Source organism: Caenorhabditis elegans, chromosome X (assembly GCF_000002985.6).
Source record: "Caenorhabditis elegans chromosome X".
NCBI lineage: Eukaryota > Metazoa > Nematoda > Chromadorea > Rhabditida > Rhabditidae > Caenorhabditis > Caenorhabditis elegans.
Window position 1 is genome coordinate 14,307,844 of NC_003284.9, and position 19,313 is coordinate 14,327,156.

Here is a 19,313-nt window from a genome sequence, read left to right on the forward strand (position 1 = left end):
TGGTTTGCTGAGCAAATTTCGTGTGAAAACTTCATAACATATACAGAAAATCGCTTAACATAAAAAAAAAAGTACCACAACCAATGTTTTTCAAATACCACAGATGTAAAAAATTGAAAGAAAAAATGAAATGACAAGACAATTTTTGTGTGCACACGCGGAGCTACAGTAATCACAAGAGAAATAGATATAATTGATTATTGCTGCTATATGACAAGAACAAGTTATTTTGGGTAAGAATTCAAAAAATTTGATTACAAATTCGAAAACAATTTCAAAAAAAAAAAAACATACTCGGACAAAAGTTACCAGGAAATGTGGAGGAGAAAATGCCAATTTGAATGCAATCAAAGCTATACTTAGAAATTTGGGATAAATTTACACTTAGAAAACAAAAATAAAAGACTTTTCAATTCTTATTCTGCTCCAAAAGCTGACTAGAAGAGTTCCGAGAGCTGGTTTGGAACGAACGTCTCTTTTCAGAATTTCGTCGCGCAGAATCTTCATTCGCTGTAACACTATCATCATCAGAATGCGCTGCTTGGGATTTTCGTTCATCATCTTCAGATTCTTCAGATTTTTTAGATTCACAATCTTCGGAAGGTTTGCTAACTTCGCGTTGTGGTGGCTCGGATTCTTCCTCTGACTCTGAAATGTCCGACACGGAGGAGTGATGTTTCTGAAAAAAAGAAAATTAATTTAAATGTTTGAAATCCTATATAATTTGTTACAATAATTTACAATAAATTTGTTACAATAAAACATAGATTTCCTATTTTAAGTTGAAGATTTTGTTAAAGGTGGAGTTGCGAAATGTGAGACTTTGCTTTTTTAGGCCCAAAATAACCCAAAACTACCGAAATTTGTAATAAGATAATTTTTAAAAGTTCTCAAAAAAAAGTTATGGTGGTTAAAAGTTAAGGAAAAATAGTGCTTTTCGAGTAAAGTAAAATATTCTGCCAACTTCTCGGTCTTGCAGCGTCTGGAGCTTAATTTTATATTTAAATATCACTTTTTAAAAAATATTGTGTTAAGTACATTTTCGGTCAGTGGCGCACAAACAAAAGTTACATTTTTTAGTTCCACACGCTGCGACACCGAAAAGTTCGCAAACATTTTAGGCTGGAAATGGGCCTTTTTCCAGAACTTTGAACCGCCATTACTTTTTTTTGGAGAAGTTTTTAAAAAGTCTCCTGACAAATTTTGGTAGTTTTGAGTCATTTTGGGTCCAAAAGAGCAAAGTCTCAAATTTTGTTACTCCTGTTGAATTTAAACTAGACATTTTGTATAATAACTCACCTGAAGTGGTTGCGAACTTGACCCACTGGATCCATCTTCACTTTCAACTTGACTAATGGGTACATCTTTTTCAGAAACTCTTTTCTTTTCATCCTCGTCGTCCTCATCGGTGTCATGCTCATTTGCAATATAAGACATTTCTATGCACTCCTTCACTTCTTCATCTCCTAGCTGCTCCATCGTGAGAACTTGGTGCATTGATTTCCCATTGCTACTTTTGCTACTTGAATGACGTTTTCGTCGAGTTGAAGAGTTGACTGTTGGGTTGACTGGATCAGTGACCGTAGGGATTGGAGTTGGCGACCCGTTGAGACCTTCCACTAGACTCACAGTTTCGTAACTGAAAATGACATTTTTTCAAGTCTCAAAAAAAAAAGTGCGCCTATAAAACATAAGTATTGAATCATTTTCTTAAAGTTCGGTTATAGATTTACATTATAATTTTAGTCCTCCTAGTCCTAACCTAGTCTTATCTGAAAATTCGTAGTGAGAAACGGGAAAACGGTGGAATACATCGCATTTTTGCCTGAAGCAATCTTTCGTAATTCAAAGAGTAAAAACCTATTGTAGAAAGATCGAGTTACCGAATTTTGATTCAAAACTAGAGAATGAAAGACATATTTTTCATAACTCACATTTGATTCCTGGTCTGTCTGTGAGCTCGTAAACGGATCAAAGCTCGAAATGGTGATCGACAAATAGGACAGTTGTTATGCTGAAAACACCAATTTATTGTTTGACAACCCTAACAACAAAAACCTTGTATCGCAATGAATCAGCACAGTTACTACATACACATAAATGTCGACACGGGAGAATGACGGTATCACGGATATCTGATAAGCAGATAATGCACTCCAAACCACTGTCGTCATCCATTGTTTCAACTGACTTGTTTTCAATTCCGAAAATTTCCTGAAACGGTTAATTTGACAAATCTGGTTGTAATGCATTTTGAAATCATGTGGTTTTACAAAAATGAAGCTGGAAAATCATTTTAAATTCACAAATTTAACTCTACTCATGATTCACCGAAAAATAAGCGCAAATGCAATCAATCAAGAATAGAAACAGTGAGATCAGCGCCAAAGTTTGGAGAATTCCATTTTTTGGTACTTTTTCTCTCGCCTTGCATGTCTTTATTTTGTACAGAATTTTTAATTGGCTAATTCAAAATAATTCGAAATCATACCTGAAGAAGATATGTGACTCCATCACATGCAATTTTTTGTCGCAAAGGTTTCAACACCAACGCTTTACTGCTGTCGTTACCGGTCTGAAAGAATAACAAGATTTGTCGTTTTCCAACATTTTTACAGAAAAATACCTCAATTGTACACATTGTTGTTTGCATCTGAGTGCTCTCTACGCCTGACGTTGTTATGGAAATGACGAATGGATAGTATAGACCAGAAGAATATGAAAGCTGAAAATAGTAATTAAATTGTGTCTGTTTTGTTTCCAAATTTTTTCAAAAAGAATTCTCGAATATAGACTCACATCATTTGTATCCCATCGTGAGGTATCAAAAACATATCCTCCAAACACCTGATCAGCACCCGTTTCGAAATGAAAAGTTTCAGAGCTTTGTGGTCGGCGATTCCGGTATGCAAATCTGAAAAAAATCAACATTTCAATTACTAATTTACTTCAAAAACTTACTGAATTTCTCCATCGTGATACATTTCCTTTGCGTGAAAGTGTACTTGTATCACACAAGCACTGTCACAATCGAATACAAAAGTGAGTTGGTACAGGTTTGCATTCAACTCTCCGTTATCCTTTTTTACCCGTTGAAATTTAACAGATTCTTTTCGAATATTGACAAGAAGGTTGAGTGGTCTGATTTCATCGTTTCCCAACGGTCCAGGTGGATAAGGAAACTGCAAAAAAATTGTTTAAAAGATGAAGCCGAATTGAAAAGGTGCCGATTAGATTTCTTGAAGTTTTCTTCAGTTCAGTTATTAATTTTTATACTTTACGTTTTCATCATTTTTCCATATTGCTCCTCTATATTTCGAATCAATTTTTATCAAAACTTACACTCAGGGCTCTGGAGCCTAGTTGATCCAGATCGCTATTCTCTCCGAATAGGTAGGCCTCGGGTCGTGCCATTTCGAATTTGCAACCGCACATGAGAAAGTGTGATCCGAAGTACGATCCTGTAAGTTGAAGTATTAATAAAAAGCAATTTACAATTTTTCTTCATTTGTGATTTTAATTTGTATTTTTTGGATAAAAAGAATAGACGTTTTCAGACTAAAAACCGAAAGAGAAACATAGTATAACAAAAAAAAAATTTTAATCTGGTCCTATTGGAGAGTTCTATGCTTCATTTCAACCCATTTTATTAAAATTTTAAAATTTCTTCTAAGAAGGAAATATTCTTGACTAATGTAGCATATACTTTCTAAAACTCACCAGCTGCGTTGGAGAACGTTATCTGTGCTTCGGGGTCCTCATCATCGTGCGAGTTTCCCCGCTCGTGTGTGTTCCTCCCCCGGAACACACTGGCTATCTGACCCATAGTTTGGCCAATACCTGTGAATAAAAAATAATTTATTATTTTAGGAAGTTTTATAAATGCAAAAAAAGGAGTAGAGGAATTGTATTAGAATATTATTAAATGGAAATATGAAATAGCAATTGGTTGATATTATACTTCGAATCTCAGAATCACTAAAATGAAAACCAGAACTGCTTCTGCTTGATTTTTAACATACTTTTATGTTATTTGCAATGATTAAAAAATATATATAATACGCGAGAAATTTGAAACTGGTTTGGCTCGATAAAAAATTGGTGAGAAACCCAAAATATCGTGAAAGAAGCGGTGGAATTAAAATGATTTGAGAAAGTAAATTTTGATAATACGAATTATAATTCGAAAAAATGGTGGTACTTAAAATATAGCAAATAAAACAGGTGAGAAAAAGTTTTGAGGTTTTTACTATATTTTAATCAAACCGTTTGTTTTATTTATTTTCAGGCATCGAAATTTTATGTACTCAAGCTTATAGTAAAAATACAAATATTTGATATATTAAACAGAGATAAAACATAAATAACGAGCTCTAAAAAATTAGCATATTTTGGGAATTAAGAAAACCAGTGAAAGCCGTAAAAATGATCTGAAGCTATGAATAAGTTTGGTTAGAGACTCTATTTCTAGTAGATTACTTTATTATAATAATGAGCAGAAACAGATATTTTTTTAGCATTTTTTCACTTCATCATTAAATTAAAATCATTACAAAAAATCGATAGTCCTTGAGAAGAGAGACACCAATTTACAAGCAGGCAACAAACGAGAGAGAGCGTATTATCGTGTAAACGGTATATACGGGAGAAGAGTACGGGAGACCGACGGAAGAAAAGCAATGGGAGGTGTATAGGGTGGTGGCTGTGTTGTGCCTAGGAGGCAGGAAAATATAACGTTAAAAAGTGCAGACGCAGACACACCAATTGCCCCTCAGACTCCAATTCAGCTGTCTCCGTCTCTTCCTCGTCCTCATCGCACACCCTTAGACCGGTTGCTTAAAAGGAGGAGAAGCAAGTACGCAAGCATTACAAACGACGACATTACTGACCTCTTATAATTAAAGTAATAAATTGTGAAAATGTACACCGTTTTTTATGAATTGCATAAAGCGAATTTATTTATAAAAAGTTAATATATATAAAAGCTACATGTTCACTGATCTACAATTTTTGGTTTCAGATTTTTTTGAAATGTTGTTATCAACAGTCGAACTTTAAATTTTTCTTGAAAACTTGATACATAAATTAAAAATTGAACGATAACATTTGGCTAACTTTTTCCATGTTTGCCTTTGTGCAAAGGTTATCACTTGATTATTTATTTTTTTGAAATCTGGAGCAATAAAAAAAAATAGTAAGGATAGAGATAAATACAAACTGAAGCCCTTATGTTTATTACAAGTTATGACAATTTCAGTGTAGTTTTGAAAATATCAAGTATTGCAGTTAAATTTACAATGCCAAAAAATCTAAGAAACATTACGAAGTTTTCATGAAAATACCTCGAAAACTATGAAAATAGATCAAAGAATATCCTTAAATATGAAAGAATTCAGACTTCATTGGGTTTTGAAAAAAAATGGAAGGGAAAAGGAATCTGATTAAAATCAGTTTTTGGCATTGTAGAAGTATACTTCAATAAGTTTGTTTTCAATGATAGAGCTTAGTCAGTTAACATTCAAGTTAACTTGTAATTGTAACCTGGTAATAAAAAATCAAAAGATAAACAAAAAATATTGTGGAATTATCAAATACAACTAATCGGAAAAAGTTGATTTTGAGGCAAACATAGCTTCATCTGCTGTACATTATGAAAATTTTATTGAAGAGGAGTTAATGAAGTGGTACAAAACACGATGAAATGATAAAACATGAACAAAATCGAGTTGGTCACTATACACTAAACAGGACACGTAATAAGAAAAGTCAATAGGCACGGAGAGACAAAAAGGTCATCCTACAATTGCGGTGGCTAACTGCATCTTAACTACGTCGTAGCATTAAAAAAGATTGATAAGACAGTGCGTGTATGAACGCACAAAAAGAAAAACCTAGCAGGACATCATGAGGTTTTATTTTAGCGTTTTTTTGCATATCATTTTTTATTCATTTTGTTTCAGTAAAATAAGTTTAGATTCATTTTTTAAAGCGAAAGTTAATAGAATAATTTGATCTTGAAGTTGAAAATTGTTGTTAATTTTTAAAAACTTTGTTTTCAAATTGCCTAATATTTTTTTGAAAACAGAACATAAAATAACATGAATCAAAGCTATCCGGCTTTCGTCAGCTTCCATTCGTTGAGTAATTGCTTTGCGTATGCAAAACTGTTGACAGCCATCAACAACGCCAATGATTTGTCTTCGGCTAACGAGGTAAGAGTGAATGAACGACAGGGAATTGGGCAATAAAAATGTACATGGAATAATTATTAAAAGTTTTGAAATTTTCCAGAAATTTGGTGGACCACTTCTTGGAAATTTTCGAATGAAAAGTTGTGATAACCCAAATATTTATTGCGATATTCAAGTTTTTGGTCAGTTCCCATTCACAAATGTGTTCATCAATTCGGTTTTTGCGGAGGTGTCCGGGTTTCACGAAAAGCAAGAGGTATGATTTCAATTTAAAAATACAATGATTTCAAGAAAATGTTATAAAATTGAATTTAAAAAAAGCAGAAACATAATAAACATTTTGAGTTTATCAATGTTAAAATTGTTTATAATTTTTTTTAATTATCTTAATTTTTTAGAGGAAGATTGTATTTTTCGCAAGCCTTACAATTTTTTTTTAATTTTAAAAAAATAACTGAGGATTTCAGGTTATCCTTGAAAAGATGGAAAGCAAAACATATTGTTCTCATATTGAAGTTGCTCCGCGGACTGAAGACGACTACTCAGTAATAGTAAGTTGTTTTTTCTTTCCATTTAAATTTTATTCTTATTTTGAAAGCGGATTTTCAAAATATCGAGAAAATAAGAGTTTTTACATACAAAAATATGTATTCAAAGATTTTTAGTGAACAGTAATCAAGAAAAAAAGTGGTTCAACAAAGTTTTGCTATAGTTTTTTTTCAGTTCAAGTAAAAACAGTTTCATAATCGTAATTTTGAATATCGAATAAAAACAAACTTTCAGGCTCAATCTCAAAGTTCTATTGAAAACGAGTTTTTGAATCAAATTCGATTGGTTTCACAAAACATGATTATCCCACACTTTTTAAGCCCCGGAGTCTACGTGCAATTTAGAATTTGTAAGTGTTTTTTATTCAATTGCAGGAAAAATGTTTTAAAGTTTAGTCAATGTCAGACTGCAATCTGGGAAAACATACCATGTACTTTTTACCTGCATATTTCAGTGAATATTGTCCCGGCATCTAACAAGCCAGTAATGTTAAACAATGACACAGAGCTTCATGTGCAGACAGTTACCGAAGGATCTCAAAACGATGAAAAAGCAACAATGGCTCAAAAAGTTTCAAACGTAAGTTTATCAATATTTTGTAAGTTAGTATTTAAACGCATATCTGTTGATCAGTTAATTGTTATGATGCTTCTAGTTTACTTCGTACTTCCACATTCGTAAAACATTCAATACATTCTCTTAATTTAAGATTGTCCAAGATCTAAGCATGCAGGGATTTTTATCAAACTATGTGATAAACTTGGAAAAAACACCAATAATCGGAAGAGTGCTACCCAAGAAAACCGTAGAGTTATGGGTAAAAAGTGGTCTTGAAAAATTAGACAAATCTACCATCTACATTCCAGGAAAAGGCAGGTTTCTTTTATAAAAGTATTATTCTAAACTTGAAATTTATAGAATCTTGTCTATATTCGGAGCACGGAATTGTAGAAATCAGATCCCAAGGACGAGGAGAAAATGAAGAGAGATTTCAATTTTTCTATCTTCATCGTTCACCAAACATTTACTTAAGAAACCAAAGCAATGAGCTAGACGCTTCCTTGTCACATATGTTTGAATCTCTCCAGGTTTGTGGAAAAATATTTCATTTTTATAAACCGGAATATTTACAGCTTGAAAATAGGTGTCATTGTGTGGAAGGAACTAACACTTTGGAACCTTATATGAATATTAAAATTTTTGGAGTGACACAGAATCGTATTTGTACGTTGAGATATTGTGAAATTATGATGGAGAAAGAGGTTTGTTTTTAATAAAAGTTTACTGACAATGCTTGATAGAAGAAAGTGATCAAAAAAACATACCAATCAAGTAAATATTCTTCACAAATTTTATTTTCACGCCAACTACTTGTCCAAGTTACCCAAAAAAAGTTAACTTAATTTTTCAAAAGTTGGCAAAGTTTGGCAAACCATGTTTCACCCAAACTTTGCCTATTTTTTATCCAAGTTATATTATCTGAGCTAGGCAATGAGAAAAACGCTTACTTCAGATCGAGAGTGTCGGCAAAAACCGAAATTAAAAAGTAAAAAAAAATCAAAATTGCATAAGTAAACCAAAAACTAATTTTCCAAATTGGAGATATAATTCCAGACTTTTCAATGGGTGAAAGAATTCGAACTGACAAATGTTTTGACAAAATCACTGCATTCGGAACTTCAAGGAAATCCAATTTTGCTGTCGGTTGAAGGAAAAGAGCTGGACGTTGCAGTAGACGGTAAACTCATTTCATGTTTCTATCCGTTTTATTGGGACTTGTTTTCAGATAAAGCAATTCGTTTGAAAGTCGTTCCGAGTATGAAAGGTCTTGTGAAAAGAGTAACTGAAAACACGTGTTTTTTATTTGATCTTACAACAGAGCTTATTTTCCAGGTATGTCTAAAAATAAATTTTGATACAAATAATAAATCAGGATTTTTTGCTCCAACCTCAGTTTTTTTTTCAAAAACCAACTTTGATGTTTTATAGCTGTATAGCTAAGTTTAAAACGATGAGACAGATATAAATTGAACCTAAACTTTATACAATCAAAGAATTTGGTTAAAAAATATAATTTAATTTAGCAACTTGGAGATTTGAAGCAAAAACACGGGGATACGGAAAATACACGAAGACGCCGGAAAAGAACTGAAGAAGCCGAGGCCTCTGAACAAATTCCACAAAAGCCGGAAACAAGTACAATGGAAAACTTTGGTTTTGCACAAAACAAACACTTCGTTCAAATAGGGTTAGTTTAGCTATTTTTGCTAGAAGGATCATTGTAAAGGGTGATACGGTCTCCAAATTTTAGAAGCCACTCAAAACTGCTGTCAGAGTTGGATAAAGTTTGTTGTGGAGGAAAACAACACGTGATGGTTCTTGGAGGAAATGGTAAGTCTTTCAAAATAGTGATAAACATTGGGCAGCAATATGAAACACATTTTTACTTAATGCGCCCTCAAAATAAAGAAACTGCTTGGCGTGTACGCCCAAATAGGCGCCGCCTTTCTTTCCCGGAAAATCACGGGAAGAGGCAAAAATCGGGACCCTAACCAGTATCAGTCGCCGACATCTCACTTGTTCCGCGCGCCACGAATTTTTCCTTGCAGCGGACGGGAAAGCTAGCCACGCCTTTAGTGAACTTTAAAAAAAGCGGGGCGCGGAACTCGTGAGATGTCGGCGGATGATATTGGTTGGGGTTCCTATTTTTACTTTTTCCCCGTAATTTTCCAAAGAAAAAGCGGGACCTATTTGGGCGTACACGCAGTGCAGTTTTATAATTTTGAGTATATCAATCTGCTCATCCCATATTATAATTTTATCGAAATCATTAAAGAAACTATTTTTTCGACAAGTTTAACTTGCTAAACCATGTTAAATCACCATAAAAGGGCTGTTAATTTTACTGAAATCACACGATTACGACACAAGGCTATGGTTTTTCCAGTTTTGTTCGAAAGAAAACATGTTTTATTTAATTTTAAAAAATTTTTTTCCAGGTTCCGGAAAAACAACATTCATAAAAAAGTTGGCTCGTCGGCTCTCCCACAATTCATCAGTGACATTTTGCAAAATGGTTCCTTGTGCGCTGCTAAAAGGCTAGTATCAGAAATTTTGTTGTACATCATTCTGTCAATTAAATAAACATTAAAAATAATGAAATATATTCAGGAAGGTCAGCTGATATAATTGAAAAGCTGCTTTCGGACACTCTACACGAAATGGAAGTCAAAAAACCATCATGCTTATTCTTAGACGATTTCGATGTGATTCTTCCACAAATCGATCAAGAACAGAGACATTTGGCAATGGAGAAAGTAGTATCAGGTTATATTCACCCTAATTTCTAATTTTCGAAATGATTTCAATTCCAGTATTCGCCCAGAAATTACGTACAACAGAAGTCAGCGTGGTCCTCGTTGCTCAGAGGCTATCGAGCCTCAATGACGGGTTTGTGGAGCAAGTTATGCGAGCAAGGCCTATTGTTTCCCGTAAAATTGAATTGGAGCAATTGACTAAGGTATTTTCAAAAAAATGTTTACAAGTTCCTTATTTTCAAACTTATTTTTTGTGTTGTTTTCAATGATTTCAATGTTTTCACAAATAAGTCAAACACAAGACAATTATAATAACCATTTAAAAACAATACGAAAATGGGGAGCCAGAGAGTATTGTCAAATATAATATTGAAAAATCATCAGAGAAAAAAAATCACTTTTAATTTTGGTAGTGGAAAATGGCAGAGTTGGAAAAAAGAAAAAATTAGTTTAAAACATTTTTTCGGCATTAGACATGGTTCCATCAGTATACAACCTTTTGAAGGTGTTCTCAGCGTTGTCATGGATCTGAAAACAGAAGAGGAAATTTAGAAAACATTAAATTTCACTAAATTTTGCCGTACCTGTCCATAGAACTGAACACACCGCCGGTGAATCCAGGAATGTTTGTTGCAGAATACAATATGATATTTTCCAATTCTGTTCATGCTAATTCCATCGATTTCGTGCACGAGTTTCGCCGTAATTTTGAGCCAAGGATACACCATTTCCATACTATCGAGATTTGGCTCATTTTCCTCGACATTGTTATTTGTGGCGTCTCCCTACAATTATTTTCAAGTTACGAGGCAATGTGAAATTATTGAGCAATCTATTAAAATTATGTCATACCTCAAAAAATATACCAAAGTAGATGTCTCCGTCCGTGGAAAAGTACCACTTGAGGTCTTTTGCAGAAGTAACATTGACTACCACATGGCGGTTTTTACGGGCTCCAACATGAAATCCTTCAAGAGCATCGATTAGATCGGCATTATCCACTCGCCAGTAATTGTTCGGATCAATTTTAATAGCTCCAGTGAATGTGATTTCCTGAAATTATAACAGTGTTTTGAAATTAAAAAAAACTTAAAAACTTGTTCGTCCATTTTCGAAGATAATTTAAAATATTTCAACTGAAAAAACCGCAAAAGTTTCAAATGAACGTGGTTTAGTCTTAGTGAGCCAAGTAGCGTAAGCTCTCATGAATTATGTTCACTCGTATCCATTTTTTTGGAACGGTCCTCTCAGCTAACTATGTTAATTTTCCATTTAATACTAACCGCATCGTTTCCCCCAAGGCTAACTGGAATATCGTCAATATTAATGTCTTCGGTGAGCGTCTCGATGAAGTGCCTGTCGTGGAGACGGAATTTCTCCGAGAAACCAGTCGGCATCATCGCCTTCGCTATTTTGTACGGAACGTGAATCCACTTGGCAATGTTGACCATGTCGACGGGCGTCACCTTAAACAAAAAAACTAGAATCTGTGTCGCGAACATGGAAATATTGGGTATTTTTGTTATGGTTAACAACATTTTAATTTCAAAATGTTCAACAAAAGTTTAACAAAATTTACCGTTTTTACAATGAATCCTTCAGAAGAAAAAAAAACAAGAAAACAGAGATTTTTTGCGTCAAATTTTAATTTTAAATAATAATGATAACGATAACCGAACTTACCAATTCAGGATAGTTCTCAAAATGGAACAACTGTGAGTAATATGCTAATGTTCCACTGGTTACAAACACCATAGTAAATGGATTTATCTCATAACCATCCATATTCACAATATGGCGAAGTGAGCTCAAGCATCCAGTGCGTTCCTCTTGCTCCATAACTTTTCTCAGCATGTATTCAAACTGAAGGAACTGGAATTTACATGCTTCCGAACTGCGGATAGAGTGGGCAATGCTCTGAAATTCTTCAAAATTGAATCACTTATTTCTGGAAACTCTACCTCAACAGTTATCGTAGCGTATTCGATATACCATAGAAGACGATTTTGGTTGTCGGTTTTCTCCAATATTTCTCCGCGTGGCATCAGCCTCTTTTGAAAAATTGGGTTACCATCGAAGGATGGTATGTGCTCCACGTCCTAGAAATACATTGTTTAAAATTTTAAAATTGTTTTTCCTACCAAGTTCAAAGCTTTTCTGTAACGCAAGTGGTTGTTTAGAGCAAGAGCTGCATGTTTGATGACGTCACGCTCTTTTTTGTGAGTACGTTCGGCTGCCATAATGAAACGGTAGACATTGAAATCGGTATTAAACTAAACAAAATCAACTATCAAGTGGAAATATTTTTTGAAAAACTGCCATATTTTTAGAAGTTTACCAACATTTGGATGAATCGGTTGTCCAATTTTAAGCCGAACATCATTGACCATCTGCTTGGCTTCGTCGGTGAGGGGCAAACCGAATGGCGAGTGACGTGTCATTTTTAGGGAAAGGTTCTTGCTTCTGTACACGCTTGTACTGTGGGCCTAAGAGACTATCTGGAAAGAATATTTTGAAAACAACAAAGTAATCTTTCAAGGGCATTAGAAGAAAAAGGAAAAAAGTCTGATTCAGTTTTTGAACTATTTTCATGCGGAATTGACTAACCCAAAAAAATTTTCATCACTACGTCTTCTCACATGATGAATTAAGTTTTTGAAAAGTTACAAAAACGTCAAAATTGGACGAACAAAACAAGGATACACTCACTAGTCTGCCGAATTAAAATTGATCAAATTGTTGAAACAGGAATTTTGGCTTTTTGATTCTATAGATTTGATACTAAGTGATACAAAAACTTAAAAAAAAAAACAACCAAAACTTCAAAGCTATTTGACCTTTAAAAAATCTTTCACGAAAAAGTGTTCCAGTCTATGTAAGTCTATTGTGAACTGCATGGAGGAGGGAAATAGAGGATTAGTGCGTGTAACACTTCTGACAACCCAGTACAGCCAGTACATGTGGAAAGATGACCTCGTTCGGATATGAGAATTGGATAGATATGGAAAGGTAGAATGACGAAAGAGATGAGCGGTAGGGGGGGGGGGGAAGGGGGGGGGGCAATTGAAGAGAGTGAGATTCGTAGCGGGTAGCAAACTGTGGCGAGAAATTGAACATCGCAAGTCACATCTTCTGGAAAATGGGGGAATAAGCCGGATTGTTACCCTGTAGTAGCTTGCGTCAGACCACCAATTATATTCAAAGAAAATGCAACGCTAGTCACATTAATGACCGCATACAATTATAGTCCAAAGCTTCGCAGTTTTGGAAGAACACTGGATTCGTAGAAAAAATGTCAAAGACTATTTTGTAAAATTTAAAAAAAAATTAAAGTCATTGAAAGAAGTAGTTTTCACGTGAAAATAAATTGCAATACCAACAATAACAAAAATTTAATGCAGTAATACTTATTTGTTTAATTATGTTTTTTTTTTCAAAAATCTGGACGAAATGTTCTAATTCAAAATAGTAACGAAGAAGAAAAAGTGATCTCCATCTCTATTCCTCTACGTCCAGTCTGTAGGGCACTACCTCCATGAAAATCAAGAAAATGGCGAGATGTAAGAACCGCCCCCCCCCCCCCTCCGTTTTAATTTTCCCCGAGACGTTTCCCGCCTGCCTACGCAATCACTTTGTACTTCAGTTTGCAACAATAGAAAAATCATGGTCAATGATGGTCAAAAACTTGATTTGATCTACATGATTCGAAACAAACCTGATCTTAGGCAATAATGATGGGGAAAGGTTGAAAGACTGATATATTGATAAAAGCTAAATATTTTAAAAGTTCACACCAATTCTTGAGTTTTCATCAAGTCTCAAATTAATGACAAATGGAAAACAAATAAAAATATTAACCATCCTATTTCATGAAAAGAAATCCAAAATAATTATTTTCAGGAAGACCGTTGTGAAATATTCGAGACATTCTTGGATCTACCAGAGAATAGTGATATTATCTCTGAAATTGTGAAAAAGTCGGATGGCTACACTTTCAGTGAAATTGAAAAGTTGGCTGTCAGTATAAACGTGGAATGTGCTATAAAAGGTGAGAACCACTTTTTTTGGAATTTGGAACAGTTGAAATCAAAATTTTATTCAAAAGTTATATTCATTTTAAGCTTTAAAAAAATAATTAATGGCAAAATGAAACTTGCGAATATTTACTAAAACACTCGTACACTTCTGATTTCTTTTCGAAATGTTCAATTTTGCAGGTGTTAAGTACATAACAGAAATCGAAGTGGAAAAAGCATTTGAATGCTTTGTGGCTGGAAAAATGGGTAAAATCGAAGATGGACAAGTGTGAGTTTTATGGGAGTTTTTATTGAACCAGAACATGCTAACCTTAATACTGGACATAACAATACATTTTTCAAAGTGAAAAGTGAAAATTAGTATAAATTTAAAAAAGGGGAGGATTTGTGAATAAAACTATTGATAAAAATGTATTTTTGAAAAACTCGCTTCTTCGCTCATCGAATTTCTGTCTCGAAAATCAGCCTTTGAATTAAAAATTAATATGGAAATATAGAAGAATGATAAACATTTAATAATTAACATTTTTAATAGTGCTTAGAAATTAAAATTGGAGTGGTCGAAAAACGAATAGTATGCATTTTTCAGAAAATGACAAACTTGCCTAGTTTTTCAGAGACTTTTGAAAATTTTTCGCCAAAAAATAATATTATTTTTGAACTGATCGAACACTTGCCTATATTTACAAAATTTCAAACTTTAGGGCAACCAAATTTCATTTAAAAGAATGGATATTATATTTTTTAAAAAAGTTAGTTTTTAAAAATGAACATTCGAGAGAAGCTCAATTCAATCAAAAACTAATAACCTATAACCATATCCCTAAATATTTTTCAAGAAGGATATTTTTCAAGACAGTCTTTTTATATAAACACGCTTAAAAAGGACAAGAAACCTCGAAAACTGCAAACTGATGTGTGAAACAGTGCAAAAAGTACAAGAATAGCGTGTTTTTGGTCCGGTTTTGCAAGTTTCAATTATTTCTGCAAAGAAAAAAGAAGGTCATCTAACGCAAAAATCTTGTGATATCTGTGTTGGTGATCTTTAAGAGGTTTAGTGGTTTTGTGTTCACTGGCGGGTGACACTTTTAGAATTTATTGAGATGGTAACAGTGTACATTTAGCCATTTGAAACTTCTAGAAGCGCTGATTAAATGAGTAAGCATCAATATTTGAAAACATACACCACAAGGAATTTCAGCCTTCCAACGATGGAAGACGTCGGTGGAATGTTTGAACAAAAGAAGCTTTTAGAGCAGGTTATTATATGGCCAAGAAAGGTGAGCAATGAAATTTAAAAAAAAAAATTTTTTTTATATTTTTTTAAAAATTTTTCACAATTTACGAAGTTATTATGAAAAATGTGTTTTGAATTTTGAAATTTTGAGGGAACAAACTAACATTTTATGACTTTTTTATGCGGTAGTTTTATATTACACTTTGTTTTATTTCGAGCTACATATTAAGTCTATATTTGGATAATAATGGTTTGTGGGGTATAACATTGAGCATAGATTTCCCAAAAATTCTTATTGAATATAAAACAAAAATTATAAAAAATGTTTTTAGTATCCTCAACTTTTCGAATCCGTTGGAGTGCCAGTCAGCAAAGGAATATTGCTGCATGGGCCGAGTGGGTGTGGAAAAACGCTTTTGGCAAACGCCACAATTTCGAATTCTAATTTCAGTGTGGTTAACGTCAAAGTAAGTGTGAATTTGTGTGTGAGAATGGGAACATTGATATCAACTTATTTCAGGGTCCTGAGTTGTTGTCGAAATATATTGGAGCCAGTGAAGAAAATGTGCGATTAGTGTTTGAAAAGTGAGTAGAAAGTTTATAGAAAGTGTTCAAATTGTGCTAATTTCAGTGAAGTATCTAAAATTTTAGTAAACTAAGAATAACATACTGTATTTCCTCTACTAGTCTTGCATGCACAAGACTAATTTTCGATTGACCCGTGCAAGACTAATAGAGACTGCAAGACTATTAGAGGCTGCAAGACTGATTTTCGAAGATCCAATAGCTTTGTAAAATTGACTATTTATCGTCAAAAACTTGACTTGAAACAGTCTGAATCATTCAAAATATATCATTGTTTAAATTATTTTATCAATATTTTGAACACGTATTTGGCTTTTAAAAAACTTTATTTAGCTAAAAATGACGAAATTGTTGAAGTTTTCACGGAATATTGCTGGTCTGACAAAATGAAGGATGCAAGACTATTAAAGACTGCAAGACTAATTTTCGATTGGTCCGTAGGGGTGCAAGACTAATAAAGGCTGCAAAACTAATAAAGGCTGCAAAACTAATAAAGGCTGCAAAACTAATAGAGGAAATACGGTTGATATTTTCAGCCTCACATAAAAAAGAAGAATCTAATGAAATAATTTAGTTCCGAAATTTATATAATTTTTCCCCTAGAAAATCATGATTTTGAGTGACCGCAAAGCGTCATTTTCGCCTATTCCCAAAGAAAAAATTAACTACAGCAACCGTACAAGAGGTTGACATAGAAAATATTTCTATGGGATTGCGACATTATTCATTATTATTATTCTTATAGTTATGATCACATCAAAACACAAAGAACGACGAAGGGGTAGGTGTTTGTCGGCGGGCGACACCTCGCGGGTTTGGCGCACCGCTGTAGTTTGTGTGGGGAAGGCGGGGCATTACGATTTTTTTTTACGATTTTCTAATGGCGAGGAGAGAGATGTATGTATTTCTTTCAGTAAATGATTCGATATAATATTATTTGCAAATTTCTTGAAATTTTTTTTTGAAACGTGAAGTACTAGATTTTTTTGAAATTGTTTTGAAATTTGTATTGTGATCTCAAACCTTAAAACTTTTCCCTGTTGCAAAATCATGCGACTATTTCCTCAAAAATGCGATATTTCCCGCCCATAAAAGCAATTTTTTAATGTAAATTTGCCCGTATTATACTTTTTTTTCTCGAAAACGTGTTTTGTTCAAAAACTAGATTGTGAATATTAAACAAATACTTTATTTCCTCTATTAGTCTTGCATGCAAGACTAATTTTCAGTTAACCCGTAGGGGTGCAAGACTAATAGAGGAAATACGGTATTTGTTTTTGCGCTATAGATATTGTTGAAATATTATATAAACGACATACAATTTTTGGATCAAAAACGTTTAACGATTAATATTAATGTTGATGGCTGTAACCAGAAGACCGAATTGCGTAAGAAACTTATTAAGGAATGCTTTGAAAACTTTTTGGCATTAAAGTTGGAATTAAACTACTATTCCTGAGACTTTTTTATCAGTCTTATTATGGAAAGTGGTGCTTCTGGATTAGTTGTGGTTCTAGAGTAGCCATTTTTATGACTGTTTAGCAAAGGAAAATGCTCTGCTCTGCCCAAAACTTCAAAGTATACAAAAACCTCAGACTGACTGGATTAAATATCTTCATCACATTATTTACTTTTTCGTGTTTCATTTCCTATCTTGTACATTTTTTTTCTGCAAATTGACGTGAGAGAGCATCAAAATGCAGAGTGCTAAGAACAAAATGACATGCACTTACCCTTTTTGGAACCGGCTTTCTCTAATTTCAGAGCTCGTTCATGTGCCCCGTGTATTTTGTTCTTTGATGAGCTGGATTCGTTGGCTCCAAAAAGAGGACACGACTCGACTGGAGTGACAGATCGTGTTGTCAATCAATTGCTCACCGAGCTGGATGGTGCCGAAGGAGGAATGAAAGGTTCAGAAATATACACGTTTAGGGAGTAAAAACAAAAAGAGACAGGAGCTTGGGTTTGATGAGTAGCATAAAAAATCATTGTTCCTCGTTGAGTTGCTCCTTTGCTCTTTCAAAAATTTAATTGAATACCAAATTTGATGTTTTTTTTCAGGAGTAATTATTCTCGGATGCACAAGTAGAATTGATTTAATTGATGACGCACTACTTCGACCAGGGAGGTTTGATCACCACGTGTATTGCGGACACCCAGAAAAGGTATGAACAAAAAACTTCCTTTAAAAGCCCTCTAAAATCTCTCAACAATTAAATTCGCACTTTCTATTACTTTTGCATTCATTTATTTTCTCGTTGCAAGACCGGCTCAATAACAGCAATACAAAAAAATTAGCAAAAATTGTTAGACCTTATTTACAGCCTACATAACAAAACTTTATTTTTGAATGAATCATAATGAAAGTTTATATTTAAAAACAAAATCCCTATATTCAGACAGAAAGACTTGATATCATGAAAGTTCTAACCAACAAATTGAAACCCACTGATGTGGATTTCGAATGCTTAGCGCAGAAAACCGATGGATGGAGTGGTGCAGATCTTCAATTGCTCTTCACAAATGCACAATTTTACAATGCAAGACAAATTGCGAAAGGTAAGTTCTCAAAGAATTTTTATTGTTGCGCGATTTGCTTTTGAAAAAAGGAACCTTATTCATAAATCTTGACACTATCTTAACAATTAAAATCACTCGAACCACTAAACCTTTTACAGAAGAAGACGGTCTGGAAGAAGATAACGTACCGATAGATCAAGCCTCAATCGAAAGTGTATTCAACGACTCAATTCCAAAACCAAAAAGGTCACAAGTGGATAACCGGATAGGTCAGAAAGTGACGTTAGCCTAAGGGCCTAGAACTCCGAAAAATAGTTGTTGAATTCATGAGGGAGGCGGCTCAGCTTCACTTCGTGTGATTGATTTATGTGTATTTTATGTTCCATTCGAACGGCCATTTTGGAATATAAATTTCTGTACTCCATTCGAATAAATTATTTTTGTTTTAATTTTGTTTTAATTTTTATTTCAACTTTCAAAGTACTCAAATAAGTAATTATGGGTTTTGTTCTTTCCAAAAAGTGTCCTAGATTTTTTAAAAGGATAAACTGGCCAACAGACAACCATGAAGATCATTCTGGCATCATTAGCATTGCGTTGCTCGTGGTAGAGGTACCATGAAGTAGTTGACTTTAGTATCACAATAATAGCGATAATGATCATCCTCGTTCATATTTGTTTCAACAAATGTAATCCAAAGCAGGTTTTGTTTCTCAGAGATCAACTACAATATGTTTTAATTCTCTACTTGTTTCTTTTCCATCATTCTTTGTTGCACAGCATTCCCAATTTATTGTATTTCTTTTTGAGTGATGTTCTGATAACTTCCGATTTTACAGAAGAAGACGGTCTGGAAGAAGATAACGTACCGATAGAT

General features: G+C 33.7%; 3 protein-coding genes and 2 non-coding genes across 6 annotated transcripts, besides 1 other annotated feature; 1 reads left to right on the forward strand and 4 right to left on the reverse strand.

Moving 5' to 3' along the window:
• Positions 1-19: 19 nt before the first annotated feature.
• On the reverse strand, positions 20-3,840 carry mgrn-1 (RING-type E3 ubiquitin transferase). Its single transcript, NM_077984.7, has 10 exons — positions 3,721-3,840; positions 3,343-3,461; positions 2,962-3,182; positions 2,800-2,914; positions 2,627-2,725; positions 2,492-2,575; positions 2,059-2,214; positions 1,935-2,014; positions 1,300-1,639; positions 20-679 (listed from the first exon to the last, which is right to left on the reverse strand). Exons 1-10 carry the CDS (start codon positions 3,824-3,826, stop codon positions 410-412), a joined length of 1,590 nt encoding a protein of 529 aa, NP_510385.1. The 5' UTR covers positions 3,827-3,840; the 3' UTR covers positions 20-409.
• C11H1.11 lies at positions 3,586-3,642 on the reverse strand. The gene has a single exon (NR_072523.1). It is a non-coding gene; the product is annotated as an Unclassified non-coding RNA C11H1.11 (non-coding RNA).
• A 2,243-nt stretch (positions 3,841-6,083) lies between the features above and the next one.
• On the forward strand, positions 6,084-18,883 carry prx-1 (Peroxisomal ATPase PEX1; the record flags this gene model as incomplete). Of its 2 annotated transcripts, NM_077985.7 has the most annotated exons (24): positions 6,084-6,212; positions 6,292-6,447; positions 6,659-6,742; positions 6,975-7,089; positions 7,195-7,319; positions 7,450-7,612; positions 7,659-7,828; positions 7,874-8,002; positions 8,355-8,478; positions 8,527-8,633; positions 8,825-8,988; positions 9,052-9,131; positions 9,740-9,838; positions 9,912-10,067; positions 10,115-10,260; positions 13,958-14,105; positions 14,275-14,362; positions 15,296-15,374; positions 15,664-15,798; positions 15,852-15,916; positions 17,681-17,826; positions 17,978-18,081; positions 18,316-18,475; positions 18,595-18,883. In NM_077985.7, 24 exons carry the CDS (start codon positions 6,099-6,101, stop codon positions 18,726-18,728), a joined length of 2,991 nt encoding a protein of 996 aa, NP_510386.2. The 2 variants fall into 2 exon arrangements, with proteins under 2 accessions (NP_510386.2, NP_001431017.1); NM_001444137.1 differs by lacking the exons at positions 6,084-6,212; positions 6,292-6,447; positions 6,659-6,742; ... (12 more) ...; positions 13,958-14,105; positions 14,275-14,362 and having other exon boundaries at positions 15,306-15,374; positions 18,595-18,728.
• On the reverse strand, positions 10,276-12,555 carry C11H1.9 (CRAL-TRIO domain-containing protein). The gene is made up of 8 exons (NM_001029220.6): positions 12,400-12,555; positions 12,199-12,330; positions 12,019-12,156; positions 11,741-11,974; positions 11,341-11,523; positions 10,910-11,110; positions 10,642-10,842; positions 10,276-10,585 (listed from the first exon to the last, which is right to left on the reverse strand). Exons 1-8 carry the CDS (start codon positions 12,496-12,498, stop codon positions 10,508-10,510), a joined length of 1,266 nt encoding a protein of 421 aa, NP_001024391.1. The 5' UTR covers positions 12,499-12,555; the 3' UTR covers positions 10,276-10,507.
• mir-8196.2 lies at positions 16,512-16,674 on the reverse strand. Its single transcript, NR_102234.2, has one exon — positions 16,563-16,627. It is a non-coding gene; the product is annotated as a pre-microRNA mir-8196.2 (primary transcript).
• Positions 16,512-16,674, reverse strand: a primary transcript.
• Positions 18,884-19,313: the final 430 nt, after the last annotated feature.

What these genes read in the sequence shown, in the direction of transcription:
- mgrn-1 (NM_077984.7), bottom strand. Translation starts at nt 3,826, where the DNA reads ATGGGTCAGATAGCCAGTGTGTTCCGGGGGAGGAACACACACGAGCGG. An exon ending in TATCACGATGGAGAAATTCA is followed by an intron (nt 2,915 to 2,961) that starts GTAAGTTTTTGA and finishes GATTTTTTTCAG; the next exon opens with ATTTGCATACCGGAATCGCC. An exon ending in CAACAATGTGTACAATTGAG is followed by an intron (nt 2,576 to 2,626) that starts GTATTTTTCTGT and finishes TTATTCTTTCAG; the next exon opens with ACCGGTAACGACAGCAGTAA.
- C11H1.9 (NM_001029220.6), bottom strand. Translation starts at nt 12,498, where the DNA reads ATGACACGTCACTCGCCATTCGGTTTGCCCCTCACCGACGAAGCCAAG. An exon ending in TTGAGAACTATCCTGAATTG is followed by an intron (nt 11,524 to 11,740) that starts GTAAGTTCGGTT and finishes TTTTTGTTTAAG; the next exon opens with GTGACGCCCGTCGACATGGT. An exon ending in GTGTTCAGTTCTATGGACAG is followed by an intron (nt 10,586 to 10,641) that starts GTACGGCAAAAT and finishes TTCTGTTTTCAG; the next exon opens with ATCCATGACAACGCTGAGAA.